The sequence below is a fragment of the Physeter macrocephalus genome, chromosome 10 (assembly GCF_002837175.3).
Source record: "Physeter macrocephalus isolate SW-GA chromosome 10, ASM283717v5, whole genome shotgun sequence".
Classification (NCBI taxonomy): Eukaryota; Metazoa; Chordata; class Mammalia; order Artiodactyla; family Physeteridae; genus Physeter; species Physeter macrocephalus.
The window spans coordinates 27,871,792-27,892,839 of record NC_041223.1 but is presented as its reverse complement, the minus strand read 5'-3'; the positions used below and the strand labels follow the sequence as shown (position 1 = coordinate 27,892,839).

At 38.0% G+C, this 21,048-nt stretch overlaps 2 protein-coding genes across 4 annotated transcripts in view; one reads left to right on the top strand and one right to left on the bottom strand.

Moving 5' to 3' along the window:
- Window positions 1–21,048, top strand: part of PDE7B (phosphodiesterase 7B) — a 353,515-nt gene that overhangs the window by 301,330 nt on the left and 31,137 nt on the right. For all 3 annotated transcript variants that reach the window (XM_028494410.2, XM_007116265.4, XM_007116266.3), the window contains 5 exons: window positions 10,456–10,607; window positions 12,619–12,682; window positions 14,884–14,979; window positions 17,060–17,160; window positions 18,582–18,713. In XM_028494410.2, coding sequence (XP_028350211.1) covers window positions 10,456–10,607; window positions 12,619–12,682; window positions 14,884–14,979; window positions 17,060–17,160; window positions 18,582–18,713 — 545 coding nt within the window. The remainder of the gene's footprint in view (window positions 1–10,455; window positions 10,608–12,618; window positions 12,683–14,883; window positions 14,980–17,059; window positions 17,161–18,581; window positions 18,714–21,048) is intronic.
- MTFR2 (mitochondrial fission regulator 2) overlaps window positions 19,258–21,048 on the bottom strand; it is a 100,440-nt gene continuing 98,649 nt past the window's right edge. The window contains exon 10 of the transcript XR_008618337.1: window positions 19,258–19,746. The gene's annotated coding sequence lies outside the window, so the exon portion shown is untranslated. The remainder of the gene's footprint in view (window positions 19,747–21,048) is intronic.

The window sequence follows — 21,048 nt, the reverse complement described above, 5'->3', positions numbered from 1 at the left end:
TATACTACCAAATGTAAAATAGATAGCTAGTGGGAAGCAGCCACATAGCACAGGGAGATCAGCTCAGTGCTTTGTGACCACCTAGAGGGGTGAGATAGTGAGGGTGGGAGGGAAATGCAAGAGGGAGGAGATATATACACTATCAAATGTAAAGTAGATAGCTAGTGGGAAGCAGCGCATAGCACAGGGAGATCAGCTCGGTGTTTTGTGACCACCTAGAGGGGTGAGATAGTGAGGGTGGGGGGGAGGGAGACGCAAGAGGGAAGAGATATGGGAACATAGGTATATGTATAACTGATCCACTTTGTAATAAAGCAGAAACTAACACACCATTGTAAAGCAATTATACTCCAATAAAGATGTTTTTTAAAATAAATAAATAACATGGGGATGTATGTATATGTATAGCTGTTTCACTTTGTTATAAAGCAGAAACTAACACACTACTGTAAACCAATTATACCCTAATAAAAATTTTTAAAAATAAAATAAATAAACATGTTAAAAAGTAGAGCTAGAGAAACAATTCTCCTTTTGCCTTAAAGAAGACTCCTCTTCCTCCACCTCTTCCCACTCTGTGGCAGTGTTGAAGCAAAGCTCTTCTAGTGCCAGCCATCAAGAAGTCGTATTTGTCATACATAGAAGAGCTAATGACGTGAGGCTTTAGTACATCTCTGTTCAAGAACTGAGATTAGAGAACTTAAAATAACTTAGCTCCTTTTAACCCAAATTGATTTTCCAAATACAAGTTAAATTTTAAGGTAATGATGAGTTTTCTTTTGGTTTGGGTTTGTTTTCCTTTTGTTTCTTCCTTTTTTTTTTTTTTGCGTTATGCGGGCCTCTCACTGCTGTGGCCTCCCCCGTTGTGGAGCACAGGCTCCAGACGCGCAGGCTCCACGGCATGTGGGATCCTCCCGGACCGGGGCACGAACCCGTGTCCCCTGCATGGGCAGGCGGGCCCTCAACCACTGCGCCACCAGGGAAGCACCTGTTTCTTTCCTTTTGTGTGTGTTTATTATTGTTAACGTTACGTTGTGTGTATTTTTGTTTGTTTTTTGATATCACAACTGATTTTCTTACTTTTCTATTAAAGACCTTAGAAAATGCCCCAGATGCTAAGGAATTTAATTTACATTTTATCTCAATCCAATTACTCCAGGATCTCAAAGGTCACTTGTACTGACTTTGTCTTAAATATATGTTGACCCACTTGAGAACAGTCTCCACACTTGATGTTACAGGACAAATAATATCTTTGGTTGTTATTAGTTTCTATGTACCATTTCCTGACTGCTGGCAATATGTACAGGAAAAAGAAACAAATATGGTCATTTATGAGCACTGATGATTTTTGAAAGATCGGGATAGACATAGTATTTTCTTTTCTTTTTAACATTTAATACCCCCTTCACCCATTTCTCTCACCCCCACCCACCACCTCTGGCAACCACCAATCTGTTCCTTATATTTATGAGCTTGATTTTTTTTGGATTCCACATATAAGGGACATTATACGGCTTTGTCTTTCTCTGACAGATTTGTTCCACTTAGCATAATGCCCCCGAGGTCCATCCATATTGTCACAAATGGCAACACCATTTATTGAAGAGAATCTTTTCCCCATTGTATAACTTTGGCTCCTTTGTCATAAATTAATTGACCATATATGTTAAGGGTTTATTTCTAGGTTCTCTATTATGTTCCATTGATCTGTTTGTCTGTTTTTATGCCAATACCATACTGTGTAATTACTATAGCTTTGTAAAATAGTTTGAAATCAGCAAGTGTGATGCCTCTAGCTTTGTTCTTCTTTCTCAAGGTTGTTTTTGCTATCCAGGATCTTTTGTGGTTTTCAGATTGTTTGTTCTATTTCTGTGAAGGATGTCATTGGAATTTTGATAGGAATTGCATTGAATCTGTAGGATGCTTTAGGTCGTATGTAAATTGTAACACTATTAATTCTTCCAGTTGATGAGCACAGAATATCCTTCCATTTATTTGTCTCCAAATTTTTTAGTTGATGTCTTGCAATTTTTAGTATACAGATTTTTCACCTCCCTGGTTAAATCTATTGCTCGGCATTTTATTCTTTTTAATGCAATTGTATATGGGATTGTTTTCTTAATTTCTCATTCTGATAGTTTGTTATTAGCGTACAGAATGGCAACAGATATCTGTGTATTGATTTTTTATCTGGCAACTTTACTGAATTCAATTATTCTAAGAGTTTTCTGATGGAGCCTTTAGGGCTTTCTATATATATCATGTATCAAAATCATAATATCATTTCTATATTTTAAAGCATCTGGTTCTTTTAGGAAGAAATGGAGACTTTAATGTCTAGAGATACTAATCTGTGAAAGCTGGGATTTGACTGAAGAACATGAAACTGAAGTCTTTAATACATGTTGAAATGAGCACTAGTCTCATTCAGCACCTCGTCAAAAAAACTAGAAGTCCACATTATACATTTTTGAAATCCACTGATATTGTTTTCTACACATAACCTCTTTACTAGGTTTTTTTCATTTTTTTAAAGTAGTCTACTTAAAAATTATATCTACAGGGAAACTGCATCTTAGCATATGGTTGTTTCAATCTTAAAACCCTCATGAATGTTTTCAAGAAAATTGCCATCCTGGATAACTCCACTAACCTTCCAACTTTGCAGGAATCCTGAATCCTAAACTAGTAGAATTGGCAATAAAAGAGAAAGAGCTATACTGTAAATCTGCTATTTGTGCTTCAGGGCCCCTAAAATCACACTAACTTTTTTCATCTTTTTTTAAAACTACATATTTAAAACTAGAATCTCAACCTGATTTCTCCAAGACTCATCATTCTCGAACTTAAAACTGGAGCACAGACGCAGGAAAGTTATTTAATTCCATCATCATGTATTTAACACCTATATCTTGCAGGATATTGTGGAAATTCAAAGAAAACTAGCAGGAATCTGGCCTCTGAGAGCGTACAGCCTAATAAGAAAGTCAGATGTGTAAATAAGAGTAAATTTGCAGTCACACGGGGCACAATGTTATAGTGGAGGTCACTCATAGGAAATGGCAGTAGCAGGAGGACCTGGTCCCTGGAACTCCATTTGGGGGGTTGAGAAAATGATTCCAAAAGCAAAGGTACAGGGACTTCCCTGGTGGCACAGTGGTTGAGAATCTGCCTGCCAATGCAGGGGACACGGGTTTGAGCCCTGGTCAGGGAAGATCCCACATGCCGCGGAGCAACTAAACCCGTGCGCCACAACTATTGAGCCTGCGCTCTAGAGCCCACGAGCCACAACTACTGAAGCCCGCGCACCCAGAGCCCAAGCTCTGCAACAAGAGAAGCCACCGCGATTCGAAGCCCGCGCACCGCCCCCGCTCGCGGCAGCTAGAGAAAATACGCGCACAGCAACTAAGACCCAACAACGAAGACCCAATGCAGCCAAAAATAAATAAATAAATTTATCCAAAAAAAAAAAAAGCTAACATACAAGTGTAAGTTTTAGAATCACACTTTACAAATTGGCTTATTATTTTAAAATGGCATTCGATAATGATGTTTCTATAAACTAATTGAGAGAACTGATTCAGATTAAAGCAACAAATTTTGTATGGAGCTTCCATTATAAGCAAGATTATACACTAGATACAAAGGGTTACAAAGTTTGATAAGATGGTTTCTGACCTAGAGGAGTTAATAAGTTATTTATACCAATATCTCTATAGTACAAGACATATTTAAAATCCTATAAGAATATAGAAAGCATATGAATAGCCACTAACCCAGCAAGGAATTTCATTATAATTATTATGATATAATAATTATATATAATTATGTAATACTTACATAATAGATAAGTATTATAATTATTAGTACAATAATTATCAGATTAGGGCATTTATTAATAACATTATTTTAAGTATTCAGTAGAATTAATGCTCTGAAAGTATTGATACTAGGTTTGTGGAGTCGGGTCTCCATGTTTGCTTGAAGCAAATTCTGCTCATTTAAACCTAAAAGTGTTTTTTGTTCTCACTATCACCTGAGCTACTTCTGCACCAATTACTAACTATTCAAATTCTGGGAACAGTAGATATAGACATTGCTGGAGAACTATGTATACTATAGTCGACAGAAACAGCCTCATCATATAGGTGTGCTTATAGCTTTTTTTATCCCAGATACTTACTCTAGGTTTAAGATTTCTCTGAGTACCAAAATTTATCAGCCCCCCGTAAAGAGAATATGCCATAGAGAAGATACTCAAAATGAAAATAATTTTTATTAACATTTTTTGCATTTAAGCTGACCCCAACTTGTGAAATTTAAAACTTACCATATCAGCAGTGCCAATATAAACTTCATAACCCTAAAATTAGTTTCTAAATAGTACAGAAATGTGTTAATATGCACAATTTGTGAAATTTGTAAAAGAACAAGTAAACAGAAAATGAATTTCACAATCAGGGTCAATGTGCACATAGATTAGGCAATGAAACATTCTGGAGCACCATTTTATAACTGTTCCAAATGAGACTATGGAGACCCATTGCCTATAAAACAACAAAATCCAAACAGAAAACACCATTAAGATAGCTGTGAATGCCTTTAAATAATAATTTTTTAATTATATAAAATTATTAAATAAACCCAGTATTTTATTATTACGCACATTGTTAAGATTCTTTAAATTTTTGCAAGCTGATTTTAACTGAGCTATCTGCAAAATTTAGCTTAGCTAATCATTTAAATTTCTGTCCAGAAATGCCTATCACTTACCCCTAATAATCAAAGCAAAAATATGCTAGTTATTCACTGGAAGTCCTTTTGGGAACAAATGTGTCACGTCTTATTCAATAATTGTATAACGCATTTTGGCACTTCGAAAAGTAATACCTAGGATTATTATACAGCATGGTGATTTATTCACAGTTTGTTCTTTATATGGATTTTTTATCCCAACTATACCTTCAGTTTATATCTTACTTTTCCGTTATCTCACAGCACAAAGTGCTCCCTAAATGACAGTTGATAAATAAGTTATTAGTATTGTTTTAAACTTTTTTTTTTTTTTGCGGTACGCGGGCCTCTCACTGCTGTGGCCTCTCCCGCTGCGGAGCACAGGCTCCGGACGCGCAGGCCCAGCGGCCATGGCTCACGGGCCCAGCCGCTCCGCGGCACGTGGGATCCTCCCGGACCGGGGCACGAACCCGCGTCCCCTGCATCGGCAGGCGGACTCTCAACCACTGCGCCACCAGGGAAGCCCCATTAGTATTGTTTTAAAATAAATTTATTTTTCTTTCATTATGGAATGCTCGCCTTCTTTAGAGAGCTACCTTGAGGATTTTTTTTTTAATTTAGCTTTATGAACGTCCTCACATAAGAAAATTAAGCCCTATTGTTTTTATAAATAGTCACCCAGCATCACTTCTGAATTATTTTCTTGTGTATTAAAGAATAACCCAGATAGCAGTACTAAATGGCATAGTCATGGTATTTTAGAAAATATTGGTCACCAATGAATACTGTAACTTGGCAGATATCTACCTGCTCATCTCAGACAATAAGTTTGAAATTGCACAAATAACAATACACATCATTACAGCTAACTAGTTCCAAAACTTTGACACTCTCATGGTGAATGACATTATATGCTACATTTTTTTAACCTACACACTACCATAAAAAATTAAGTATGAGAAGTTTTTATAAATAAATCTATCTATACATAGATTTAGTTCAATATTAAATATATTTTACATTATCTGAGCTTCTGCTGCAAAGATCCAAGACAGGGCCAAAACTAGGTTGGGACAAGTGAGGCGCTCAAAATTTTAGAAGATACCAAATAATTCAGTAATTAAAGTATTTCATTTTTTAACATAATATTTTTAAAATAAAAATTAGGACAAAAAATATCAAAAATGGAAATAAAGGTTGAAAGAGATCTACATTATCATGTTGGTAGACTATCATCTATTTCACAACAAGGTGAAAATAATAAGTAGGGAAGGAAAGACTTTGATTAAGGAAAAAAAATGGCTCTCAACTTGATATCTCCAGCTCACAGCATCATTAGATTAGCAATATTTTAGTCAAAATTATAATTTTAGTGGCTAGAAACCATTATTTCCTATCACCTATACTTACTGTATATGACAAGTGTCATTATCTTAACTATGACTCTGCTTAAAATATTATACCACCTGCAAAACTGAATGGAAGTTGACAAAGAAATAATCCATAATTTCAATTTGCTATGTTTGTGGCATATTTCCGTAATCCAGTCTTAAATTGCTTGCTTTTCATTCTATTATGTAAACACAGCATGCTCTCAGCCACATAGAAGATTCTCTTTTAGTATTTTAAAATTGGGCGATTTTCATAGACTATTAAAAAAAGGAATAGATCATTGTATGGATAGTTCATTTTAGGTTTACATAACACAGGAATAATTAATTTCATTTATTTACTGACACACTTGATTTCATTCTATATAGTTCTATATAGAAATGTCGCCAAGTTTCTTTGCTCCTCTACGTAGCAAAACTCCTTGAGAGCTGAATATACTCCATGTCATTGCCTCAGATTTCTCCCTTCCCATTCTCTCTCTTCTTAGACTCTTTATTACAAAATAACTTCAGATTTATAGAAAATTGGCAAGAATGGAGCAAAGAACATTCAAATACCCTTTACCCAGATGCACCAATTATTGTATTTTGCCCAATTTGCCTTGCTGCTACTTTCTTCATAACCACTTGAGGGTTTGTTGTACACATCATGCCCCTTTATCCCTAAATATTTCAGCATGTATTTTCTAACAAGGGATTCTTTCGTGTAACCACAGTTCAGCTATCAAATTCAAGACATTTATAGAAAGGATATTATTATCTCATACACAAGTCCATATCCAAATTTTACAAATTGTCCTAATAATGTCATTTATGGAAATTTTTTTCTGATCCAGGATCCAGTTTGGAGCCATGCATTGCATTTAGCTCACTATATCTGGTATCCATTATTATGAAACAATACCTGAGGTTCTCTTTGTCTTTTATGACATTGACTTTTTTTAAGAGTACCGGCCGATTGTTTACTTATAGAGTATGCTTCAGCTTGGGTTTTTCTAATGTTTTCTCTTTGGGGGGATGGGATGTGCTTTTGGGGCAGGAACACTGAATAGGTGATGTTGTGTCCTCAGTGAATTACATCAGGAAGAGTAAGATGTCAGCTTTTCCTATGACCAATGATGTTAACTTTGAATAGTTAGTGAAGACGGTGCCCCCTCTACATTTGTCCACTAAAAAGCTATTCAGGGCTTCCCTGGTGGCGCAGTGGTTGAGAGTCCGCCTGCCAATGCAGGGGACGCGGGTTCGTGCCCAGGTCCGGGAAGATCCCACATGCCGCGGAGCGGCTGGGCCCGTGAGCCATGGCCGCTGAGCCTGCGCGTCCGGAGCCTGTGCTCCGCAGCGGGAGAGGCCACAACGGTGAGAGGCCCGCGTACCGCAAAAAAAAAAAAAAAAAAAAAAAAAAAGCTATCCATTTTTTCTTTTCCGATTAATAAGTTATCTGTGAAGAGAAACTTTGATGCTATGTAATTATCCTGTTGCTTTTTAAGCTTTCACTTAACAATTTTATTGTCCATTAATGATCTTGGCCTGAATCAGTTATTACTATAAAGGTTGCAAAATGGTAACTAACTCTTATTATTTCTTCTACCTTATTGGTCAGCACTTGCTGCAAGGAAGAGCTTTCCCTTCTTATTTATTTACTCGCTTGCTTACTCACAAACAGTGTGGACTGCTGGATCTCCAGTTGACATCCAAATGCAACATGTACAAAACTGAAATCCACCCCACACCTGCTCCGCCCGTAGCCATCTCAGGTGACGGCAGCTCCAGTCCCCCAGTGATTTAGGCCAAAAACTTGAAGGCACTCAAAGTCTATTCAGCATCCCTCCACTTGTACTCTCCACTGTTCCCCCCATGATCTAACCAGCCGTTATTTCTTGCCTGGATTATTCCAATAGCTTCCTAACAGATCTCACTGCATCAAAGCTTGCTGCTACAATCTCTTCTCAACACAGAAACCACAGTGACCCTTTTTAAGTGTTAAATGTTTCCATATTACTCTTCCTCTCAAAACTTTGGGGTGGTTTCACATTTCACTGACAGTAGAGCCCAAGCCATCACAATAGCTTTCAGGGCATAATTCTCACACACACACCCACTTTGCTCTATGACCAAATCTCTTACTCCTTCCTTTTTCTCTCCTCCCCATCCACACTGAACTGCTGCTCACCCCACATGCCAGCAAGCCAAGCACGTTCCCACTCTAGGGTTATTCGAGCTGGTCCCTCTGTAAGGAAGGCATTTCCCCAGATACCTGCTTGGCCAGCTCCTTCATCTCCTTCAATTTTGATCAAATCGTAGCCTCTAATGAGGCCAACCCTGACTACCCTAACACAGAACCCTGGATCCCTCGTTCCCTGCGTTTCTTCCTTCACCCTTTGCACATACCAGCTTCTAATACATTTTTGTACATTACTTCTTTTTTTGTTGTTTATTGTTTATTGTCTATCTCTCTATGTTAGAATGCAAGCTTCTTGAGGACAGGGATCTTTATTTTGCTCACTGGAGGATCTAGAACTGAGGGATCTCACCAAGCATCTAGAACAGTGCCTGTTCCTTAGTAGCACTAAAAACATTTTTTTTTTTTTTTTTGGCCATGCCAAGCGGCTTGTAGGATCTTAGTTCCCCGACCAGGGTTTGAACCCGGGCCCGAGCAGTGAAAGTGCCGAGTCCTAACCACTGGACCACCAGGGAATTCCCTCAAAACATTTTTTTTTTTTTTTTTTTGGCTGCGTTGGGTCTTCCTTTCTGTGCACGGGCTCTTCTCTAGTTGCGGCGAGCAGGGGCTACTCCTCGTTGTCGTGCACGGGCTTCTCATTGCGGTGTCTTCTCGTTGCGGAGCACGGGCTCTAGGCACGCGGGCTTCAGTAGTTGTGGCTCGGGGGCTCTAGAACACAGGCTCAGTAGTTGTGGCGCACAGGCTTAGTTGCTGTGCGGCCTGTGGGATCTTCCTGGACTAGGGATCAAACCCGTGTCCCCTGCATTGGCAGGCAGATTCTTAACCACTGCAACACCAGGGAAGTCCCCCCTCAAAACATTTTTTTAATGAATGAACCACTTTATCCTGTACCTTAACTTGATAAACAAATAGAAATGAGTGTGAATCCATCAGTAGAATTGAGTCTATATATGCCATTTTTAATATTGACGTGAGCCTAAGCACCCAACTTCAGTTTACGCCTCTTATCTCCTATGTTTTTGTTTACATCTCCCCACCCATGAAATCTAGAACCATTTTAAAATAAAAAGAATTTTAATCAGGTGGCATTTTCAGGAAGTAGTAGGTGTTGTCTGCCCTGAATTAAGTCCTTGCATGCATAATTAATACAAGTAACGAACTGAGTTTGGTCATTCCCTGCCTTTGAGGAGTGCAACATTGCTAAGGAGACCCTTGCCCATTGATTCTTGGGCTTCTAACATCCACTGTGATTTTGAGTTCTAGAAAGGAAAAGGGGACATGGGAGGAGGCACGAGAGAAACCAAAATTTCTTTGTATATGAACTGTACGTTTTCCTACTAGGACTGTTCAGTTGACACCAGATCTAAAATTGGCAGCAGACGTCACTTATGTGGCTGAGTGATTCATAGAATTTCAGCTGAGATAAGACATACCTTGACAGACATTCAAATAATGTGCTTGGGGTATTTCTGGACAATCAACAGTCAAGTTTTAAAAGGCACATGTGACAGGAGTATTAAAATATCTGTACTGACAGGATCAGATTTTTATGGCCACCAGTAAAAGAGAATATACTCCATCAGGAAATAAACACCCACTCTGCTTCATGTCATGGCAATCTAAGTCACTCTTGCACTGAGATTTTTAATTCCTTTACTGCTGATGTTCCTGGGACATTAGGAAACATCTCCTCATGTCTAAGCTAGTGCATTCTCAACTCTTCTAATTCAGGTGAAGGATTTCATCAGACTAGAGAGAGGAGAGGATGAGAACCTGTTCTAAATTTTGGAACCTCACCTCCAGTACAGCAGAAAAAAAAGCATAACTGTTCCTTAAATGCATGCAGAAGTATGTGAATTCACTCACTAAGTTCACCAGCATCATTAATAAGAAAATGAAGTTTTTAATTCATGTATTTCATGTCTTCCAAAATTAGTCAGAAATATCTCATTTTAATGAATGTAACATATAAGAAATATCATTTTTTCTAGAAAAATTTCAAATGCAGAGTTAAATGGTCTCTATTAAGAAAGCACTGAGAGCATCTCTTAGATTTCTCTCCTTTATGTAGTACATTGTATTTTTACATAGTGGAGAAAAATAGGGCTTTTTAAATATATAACTTCTGAATTTGATTACTTTCCACAGATACAACACACTCAGGGGAAATTGGCACCAAGAAAAAGGTGAAAAGACTGTTAAGCTTTCAAAGATACTTCCATGCATCAAGGCTGCTTCGTGGAATTATACCGCAAGCCCCGCTCCACCTGCTGGATGAAGACTACCTTGGACAAGCCAGGGTGAGCTAGTTACCCCTCTGTCGCCTCACACCAGGCCAGTGGCTGAGAGCATGTGCTCCCCCCTACTCCCCATCCCTCCCACCCCCAGCCCCCAATAGCACCTGGGTTTGAGTCTTTACTTCTGTCACTGAAGAGCCCCGTGCCTCTGGACAGTTATTCAACACATCTGGACCTTTTCCTTAAATATAAAGTGAAGTAATAGAAACGCTCACCTCATAGGGGTGGTACAAGGATTAAACAAACAAGGTAAAGCGTGTTTGCATGCTTAATATACTCATGCCTAGCACATGCTAGCTATTTTCATTTTTATAAATGTGCAAAACACATTTGCACAACACTAAATAAAATGAAGTTTTGGACTGGCCAATTACCAGTGAAGGAATAAATTTTTTAACCCGTTGAATTATCTCACCATAATAGCTACCCTGAAATTAACCCAGTAATTACCAACTCTTAATTCTACTTTAGGCTATCAATACAGTGCACTGTCTTTTTTATAATTTTTAATTTATTCAAAGAAATTTTACTAATTTGACAACTATTTTTGCAATGCATTGATCCAGCAGAGGGTAGAAATCTAATGTGTGACAATCTACAAAAAGTTCAAAGGTTATCTCTAGCCCAAACTCCCAAAGGAATTTAAATTTCAGGAATAAACCACCTCAGTTTAAACAGAAGTCAAAGGTAATATCTTATAGTTCCTATGATAAGGAATATTATGCTGTCTATATGCAATGAAGAAATATATTCTAATGGTATATACTATTAAGAAATAAGCAGCAAGTAATGTTAGAAGAACTAATTCCCCACATTAGGTCTACAAAAAGAAAGCAACTATCACTCCTTCTAACAGCCCAAGTTCTGAGATTGAGTGAATGGTTGGTTGGTTGTTTCATTTGGTGAGAGGAGAAGAGAGAGCAAGGCTAAGCTCCCAGTGCTGGAGCATCCATGACAGAGCACTCTCTGTGGGGACCTCTCAAGAAAGACAACAGTGAGATGTAGAAAGAACAACAGACCAGAGGTCAGGATATCAGAGATCAAATCTTGGCTCCGCCTTTGGAATTGTGTGACTTTTGGATAAAAACTCACTCAAACTAGACTTCACCAAAAACCTACTATCCCTTCATTTTTCTGATGCTGTCGTGAAGGCCTTTGTGTGCCATGATGAGACCGTTGGATTTTATCGAAAGACACAGGGAGGCCATTCAAGGGCAGGTAGAGGAGAGTGAGCTGGTCCTTACCGGAAGCAGGGCCTGTGAGAGGAGAGGAAAGCAGTCACAGGAGCTGCAGTGAGGATAGAATCAGCAACTGCAACTTTGTGTCTGAGAGTTAACACCATCTAATTCCAAGCAGGGGGTATTATTAAAAAGAAAATAGCACAGTAAATCTACATTGGACAGTAGGTCTTTAAAGTACCCAATATTTTCATTTGCCCACACTTCAGTTTCCTGTCTGTTACAGGGGTCAATTTCACATTTCATCCACATTGAGCAGAGTAGTGTGCTCATCAGTCATCTAGGTTTCTTTTTTTTTAAGTTTACTGTAAACCTCCTCCCCTAAGTGCATAGTAGTTTGTGATGTAGAGACTTAACGGAACTACAATTTAAAAAGGTATCTATTGTGTGCTTACTATGTACTCGCACCGCTCTAAGCACTTTACATGTTTTACCTTATTTAATTTTCACAACAACCCTCTGAAGCAATAGTATTATCAGCTACATTTTTCAAATTAGGAAACTGAGGTACAGAGAGTTAAGGAACTTGCCCAAGGTATCACAGCCAGTAAGCGATGCAGCCAACATAGGATGTGGCAGTCTGATTCCGGAGCCTGTCCCTTTAACACTGTTGTTATTAGGCTGCAGAGTAAGATTTGTTTTACTACAAACCAGTTGTACATAGATAGTAGTATGCTATTTTCAACTGTTTAATTGTTTAATTCACGATGTCTCAAAGTAAATATTTGAGTCTCCGATATGATTCATGTGAGTGCTGGCTTTGTTTGTCTTTTCAGCATATGCTCTCCAAAGTGGGAATGTGGGATTTTGACATTTTCTTGTTTGATCGCTTGACAAATGGTAAGTCACCCAAAAGAATTCTCACTAAAATACACACCACTAAAGTGGGATTAATTTCGTGAAAAACAAAATATATTTTTAAACACTGTTATTCTTTTTTCTTTCTTTTCCCACATTCATATATCTACAGCCACTCAAGAAGGACCAGGGCAAGGGAAAATTAGTTCAAATGAAAAAGAAGGGTTGAATTTGGACTTCAAACCTTAAGACAGTTTCCTTCTGGTCTTGCTGTTTCCAAAGCAATTTAGAAACCACAGATTAGATTCCTTCCTTGCAGAATACTTTGGCCACATGCAAAAGGAAGGAGTTTGTTGTTAGTCAATGAAAACTAGAAACATAAAAACACATCTGGGCTTCCCTGGTGGTGCAGTGGTTGAGAGTCCGCCTGCCGATGCAGGGGACGCGGGTTCGTGCCCCAGTCCAGGAGGATCCCACATGCCGCGGAGCGGCTGGGCCCGTGAGCCGTGGCCGCTGAGCCTGCGCGTCTGGAGCCTGTGCTCCGCAACGGGAGAGGCCACAACAGTGAGAGGCCCGCGTACCCCGCAAAAAAGAAAAAAACCACATCTGATCAGTCCTGACTCTTACTGGGCCAATGGTTTTGCACTTTTATTAAGTGAGTGAGTCTGTCCCATTGCAGGTATTGTTCAGATATGTTTGGCATCATGAGAAGAAAACAACTCCTGAAGATAGAGTGTAAACACTTAGGCTGCAGCTGAAGGGAAAAGTAGACATTCTTATTGTTTCCACTTTTTAAATTTTTGTGCCTATAGAGGCTTCCCTTAAGAAAACAATAAAATGCTATAATATTTTCATCTGCCCATTAAACGAATGCTGATAATAGGGAGCCAATGAAAGACGTCACGTTTAATGCTGACCGTCACATGTCCTATCATCTACAGGCTGTGTTTTAAGTCATTACAGATGGTTTTCTCACCATTCTGTTTCTTGACAAACAACACGCAGTGGAGAGAGATACGGCCTAAGACCATGAAACTGAGCTTTACACTGTGGAAAGCTAACTAGACCATATAGGGCTATATCTCATAATCTTGCATTTCACTTTGCTCAAATCAATTGACAGGTGGGGACCAGTATATGAAATTAACCATGAACAAAAGAATTTGTTCATGATAAAAGATAAAAATATCTTTTTAACAAAAGATATTTGTTAAAAAGAGAGTATAATCACGACTCTCATAAGGATATGAAGTGATCACATCAATGATTTTATTAAACTCAATTAGAGATCCAGTAAAATGTTACAGCTAGTTCAAAGGAATATTCAAAGAGCCATACATATAAAATCAGTCAGAAATGCCAAAATGAATTTGTAAATAGGTGAGAAACTGGGAGGGGGAAATCAATTGTATTTCCACCTCACTAATTTCATTTGCATGTGTACAGCCAAGAATCATCGCAAATAATATCAGTTATCTACAGCTTTGATTGTTGTGAAATAGCTCCAAGATGATGAAAGCTACAGAAACACATAGAATCAGGTACCCTGGAAGAGTGTACTTGGGCAACACCTAGTTTTCCAATTAAGACAGCCAGTCATCTTCTTGGTACATTTCAAAGTCTTTCATAAACTTTATAATGCTTTTAATATTTAAAATCCTTATTCTCTAATGAACAATATTTCTTGAATGCTTACAAGTTATCGTAGCTTCAATTTTGCACCTCTGCTGGCTTGAGTTATAAAATATCTCACAGTCAAATTTCATCTTGGGTGATTTGGCAAAAGAAGAATAGGCACTGTGGTGGCTTAGGTACCCCTGTAAATGTAAGAGTCAATTGGAAGCAACTTAAGACACATTTCAAGTGACCATTAAACTATGTCTTAAAAAAAATAACCATACACACACACACACACACACACACACACGTGTATGTGTCCCTGATACTGCAGTAGGCAGTATCATTTTAATACTTAATGTATTAAGTAACATTTTAACTCTTAATGTTTTCATTGCCTTTGGTATAGGGAGAAGGTCCGAGTTAATTTTACTTGTACAATAAGAGAAAATATGGGACCAGATCATAGTAATAATGTCTTTCTACTTGAATAATTTTAAATCTAAAGGGGAAAAGAAATGATCCTATCAGAGAACTTCCATTACAGAAACTTTGGATCCTATTACTAGTCTTGATATTTTAATGGTGATGAAAATGGATTAAAACAGGTGGCTGTTCCCCTATAGGAAACAGCCTGGTAACACTGCTGTGCCACCTCTTCAACGCCCATGGGCTCATTCACCACTTCAAGTTAGATATGGTGACCTTACACAGGTTTTTAGGTAAGTCCTTTTTTCCTTATTTCTACCCCCTTGCCCCTGAAAAATGGCAGTCTACAATATTCTTTAACATAAAGTGGCAAGAGCCATAGTCTGGTAGATGAAGACCTCATATTAGTCTTAAATTATCTCATCTTAATTTTAAAATAAGTTTACTTATTTAAACCACTGGAAAAATGCTTACCTGATTAGTTATGTTTAAAAGAGATAAAGGCTATGTAAAGACAACCATCAAGAGCAAATAACTGTCACAGAAGTTACTGATCTGCTCACATATTAACAAAATCCCAGAAAATATTCCTCAAATAATGCCACTCTGGATATGAGTTGTTGAAATATTCAACAGGCTTTTTTTTAATGATAAGAACTACCAGGTATGTAGCACCCACTGTATGCAGGGGGCTTTTGGTATGTTATTTCTAACAGCTTCATCAACCCTGCAAGTTGGCCATTATCACCATTTGGCCCATAAGTAAGGAGAAGTACAAAGAGGTTTTGTAACTTGCTCAAGGTCAACCACATAAAATTGGCAGAGCTGCAGTCCAAGCCCAGGTCTGTCTGATTTGAAAGCCTACCATCTTTTTACTCAACTCCGCCATCTCTCCTCATCAAAAAGCAGCCCCAGATCTCATCTGACTTCATGCATATTCTTATTTATCATCCAGTGAATTATCCAGGGCACATTTTTAGTCACCAAATGACCTTCCTCTGCCTCTTAGTGTGTTCCTGGCTTCTTTGACTTGGCACATGGCAGTGCTTTGAATTTGGAAGCTGACTTGATGCATCAAGGGTAAAATAATGGTGATGGTGATAACAACAATAGCAGCAACCACCGGGCTTATATAGTGTTTCCATATGCTGGAAAGTCTTCTAGGAACTTGCATATATTAACACATTTAATCCTTACAGCACCTCTTTGAGATCAGAGCTGTCATTATCCCTATTTTATAGAGTAGGAAATGGAGGAAACTTTCGGTTAAGTAACTTGCCCAATACAGATAAGTAATAGAGCCAGGGTTCATATAATAGTCAAATAAACCTGCTGATTAAAAGGTACATGTGGCACAACAGAAATACTGGAAACAAGCCAGAGCATGGCTCATTCCAGAAACACAAATAACCTCAAGCTAACTGTGTTCAGATTGATTGAGCAAAGTAATGGCCATGAGTAGAGCCAAATAATTTTGATTTGTCTAAAGAGGGAGAGCACAGATACTTTGGACATGTGTATGCACCCAGAGTACATGTGAAAAAAGGCAAAGATTCAATGACAGAAATAACACTGGAATCCAGAGCCAAAGTCATAGCTGGGCTGAGAGAACATAGCCACACTTGAAAGCCAGGACATTCTATACACACTGAATATATTGCATCCTAGACATTGCCTTAGTTATTAGCTGAAGCAGACAAGTAGCTTCTGTAAATAGCAAACTCAAATTGCCTTCCTTGTGTCTCTATTTGGTTCCAAGAGCACTCCGGTCCCTAGATTGGAAGGCAAGAAAGATGATCATTTAATCTGAATAAGATAGAAATAAATCCAAGGATTCCTCAGTTGGATCTATGAATTTCTGCCTGAAGAATCCCCAGATTTGCTTTGGTCAGTATTTGTTATTTAAGTGATAAAGCAATCTTTGAAAGAAAAAAAAAAAAAAAAAAAGCAATCTTTGGATGAGAGTAGGTCTCTTTAAAAGGAAACCTCTTTTATGGCACATTATTCTTAAATGGCAGCAAACTTAAATAATTAAACTATAGTGTGAAATAAAGTTGCCCTTCTCCTACATATTTATTTTTCCAATGAATGAGAGCCTTCATGAATGCCAGAAAGGGGTGATTTATGAAGGTGGTGAGGAATCCCAAGGGCCTCACAAATCCTTTTAGCCTTTCTTCCCTCCCCCTCCTCGCCACTGAAATCAACCCAGTAGAACTGCCAAGCTGGCAAATCGTGTTCATTTCTAAAGCATCCCCAGGCTGCACATTTTGGAGACACTGTTATTTTTAAGCAAAAGGCACCCTCAGTAAGTCTGAGCTAGTATGTCCTTTGTGTTTTGTTTTTAGCTGATTGAGTTATCTGTTTACCTCCTAGTCATGGTTCAAGAAGATTACCACAGCCAAAACCCATATCACAATGCTGTTCATGCGGCCGACGTCACCCAGGCCATGCACTGCTACCTAAAGGAGCCAAAGGTAAGGCAAGACCTGCTGACTCCTTGGCCATCTGGAAATGCCATGTAAACTACCTGCCGTGTCCCAAATCACCTGACATATCAGAGCAACTGGATTATGGGCCAATTTATAGCATGAATACAAATTGCTTATATTAAGGTTTCGGTATCAGCTCTGAAAACTGTGTAATAGTCATGAAAGAGGATATAAATTTTCAGAGGTTCTGTTTCATAATTTATATATTTTCAAGGCTGATTAGGACGAAAACAACCCTCTCTATGACAGTCTACATCCTAGATATCTTCAACCATCACAAAAGTTAGATGCTTTCGCCTTGAACCTTTGCCACAAACAGTACCAGAACTGAACTTTTCTAGGAAGTCTCCCACCTCATGGTTTTTGATCAACAAATAGAATTAAAACTCCTCAAGACTCAGCTGCATTTCCTACTGAGGCAACTATGCATCCTGATTCAGGCCCAAGAGAAATTGTGAACATCAAAAACCTCTTTAAAAACATGCCCAGATGCAATATATTAATCCAAAATTTAAAACATGATAATAATGCTCGTTACTCAAAACCTAGGCATTTCTTAGCCATATAAAACCTAGCTGTTAAAACATACAGGATGAGTTTTTTTAGGGTTTCTGGAAAATGATATCTCAGTCCAAGACTCTGTTTAGTTCAATCAGTTTTAACATCAACCACTAAATATACAGATGCCAGATAGGCATTCCCAAGACAAAACTGGGTATGCCTCATCCTTATAAAATATCCCAAAGACATTAAAGGTTTTGTTATTTAATCCCTATGTAATTTGAAAATTGTATAGATTGCACAGTTGTGTATTTAAAGCTAGCACTAGATTCCCATTTTCCTGCTTGTTTTCCTAGCTAACCAAAAAAAAAATGACAGATTCTCACACATTCCACCACTTTATTTATTACACATTGAAGACATATGCAAATTTTGCAATTCAGCCCACTGTGGATTTCATATTCGAAGAAGTGGCAATGATATATTGGATGGCTGAAATACACAAGTGATTTTTTCCATCACTTTGGCTTCAGCTTTTTCCTTCACTTACAGTTTTCCTAGGAGCAAGGCTGATTTTAGACTCTGCCTTCTCCCCGCCCACTATAGAGCAGTGTTGCCAACAGGTAATACTACTACAACAACAAAACAAGACAGTAGCAGCAGGAAGAGGAGGCCACCTGGATGAGCTACACAATTGGAGTTGCTTAAATACTTTCCTCACGGCCCTTTATTTATTCCTGCGATTCCATGGTTCTATTACCTTATTGACAGCTTCAGAAGGTTAAGGTCTGGATGAAAGGCCTGAACGATACTATGATGATTCATTCAGTGTGATTTAGCCAAAACAAATGCTAACCTATTTTTGGAAACACACCAGTCAATCTCCCCATTCAATTCCTTAACAGCTCGCCAGCTCCCTCACACCTCTGGACATCATGCTTGGACTGCTGGCTGCCGCAGCCCACGATGTTGACCATCCAGGGGTAAACCAGCCATTTTTGATCAAAACAAACCACCACCTTGCCAACCTATATCAGGTAAGGGAGCCAACATGATACGATACGGTTAACTGCTTTAGGCCCAGTGCTGTAGCCTGAATCTCACCCTTGGAGCTAGCCTTCATTCAGGGTCAGCCTCAATGATGCCCACAGCCAAAGAGCATGGGTTTGAAATAGGTTCAGAGTGTCCCCCAGGGAAGATTAAATTGGTTTACAAGGATATCCAAGGAATTCAATTTGCTCTGAAGCAGGTTTGAAATTGTCCTAAGTCAAACAGGATTCCTGAGTCTACCGTCTCATGGTCTGAGACTATCTGTCTCCATAGGAACCATCTAATATATAATGGCCAGTTGAAGCCAGTCCTTGTAGAACTTCTATAAATGATACTCCCAGGTACAATCCTAATTCAGATTTACATCTCTAGGGCCATTTCTTTTTTTAATCATGTTTTTATTTTTTTATTGAAGTATAGTTGGCTTATAATAGTACACTCGTTTCAGGTATACAATATAGTGATTCAAAGATTTTACAGATTATACTTCATTTATAGTTATTATAAAATATTGGCTATATTCTCCGGGGCCATTTCTGAACTTTTTTGGCCTCTGAGTCAGAGGTATGTTATCGAAGACAATAGGCATACTTTGTTGTTATAAAATTGTTCAACAGCACGAGTAGATTGGCCCAAAGAACTCTTATCTATGATATTACTTCAGATATTATAACCCTATATCATAAATGAATTATTCCCAGAATTTTCAACATGGTTTGGAGGAGACCTTTGGTTGTCATTAACAAAATCATTGCATTCAAGGGAGTCATTGATCTCAATTTTAGATCTTTTGAAAAATTTCAGTGCGGGAAGAATTTCTAAAGGATTCCCGTAAAACAGTTGCGTTATACAAAACAGTGCAGCTTGAGGATAAAGTACAACTGAAACATGAAACAGAGCTTTTTTCCATCCAGTTGATTAGCTTTTGGTCCAGGTAGAAACTGGCATTCCAAGGTTTATGGATCCCCTGGTACATAATTCAGCACTCGGCTCTCTTGGTCTGTCAGCCAGCACCTGGAGCTGGGATAGAAATGACCATAAAGAGGGGACAGGGTGACATAATTTAAAAAAACTTTTGATGATGAGCTGAAAACTAAACAAAGAAAATGAAAACTAAAACTAAACTTTCTAAACAGTCTCAGAAGCTAAATTTATTGCTTGGGGAAAACATTAAAAATTTGACCAGGGGAAAAAAAAAAATGAATGACTGAACTGAGAGCTCCCCAATAGATTTTCTATTCCTGTCATATTTTAATTCTGACTTTTCAAATGTCTTTAATTAAGTAAAGAAAATCAAGCAACAAGACTGGCTACTTGATCTACTTCCATATAATGTAAATGCTTACCTAATTCTAATTTCTTATCATCAAATAGATCACATCAAGGGAGTTTAAGAGAGTATGTACTGCTACTGACTGATTTGTACATGAAAATAAGGATCATAAAGCTGTGCTTTGACATGTAGTGTATATAAAACACGTAATGAATGCACATTTAGACAGAAAGTCAGAAAGAAATATGCCAGATGTTAAAGATGTAAAAAACAAGAATGTAGAATTTCATTAACTACTCACTGCTAATTAACAAAAATTGATTCTCAAAAGAAAGATACTGCAATCTACTTGTTCATATACTAAAAATGTTCTCAGATAAATGGATTCCTTACTCAAACTTTTGAAGGGCAGATAATTTTTAATAATATTTAATCTCTTTGTTAAAAATAAACGTTCCTATACAACCAAATTCTGCAGCCTTTTCAACGCAACATACAGTCTTGTATATTTTGAACTAGCAACTATTTATTGCATGCATTAGATGATATACTAGGATCTAGGAGTACAAAGATAAATAAAATATAATCCCTGCCCTTGGACATTGGTTCAAACTCAGATGCTCAAGATGTGCAAAATCCAAGAAAACTTAATCCCAGTTTGAAAAAGTTTAGAGGAGTTAGCCAAAGATATGCATGTATATCTCTGTATACATACCTAGAAACAACTTTTTTTTAAAGCCTCTGAAGACAAAATTTACCCATGCTGTTCTTTGTATCCAAAGATGTTACAACAGTAAAGTGAGCTATTATTTTTTTTCTAGCAGTGAATTTATCCATCTCAATTGTCTGGCTTGATGCTCGATAGGAAAGAGAAGGATCCTCTCGATAATGACTAGACAGAAGTTGGCATATAGGACTCAAAAACCACATTCAAGAGACTGTCTTCATCAGTCCCCTGCTCAAATGGTCTTAGGCTCTCTTGGAGGCTAGAGATCCATGTCTCTAAGTTTTAGGAACAGTATTGAGTGCAAACCAGTATCACTTAATGT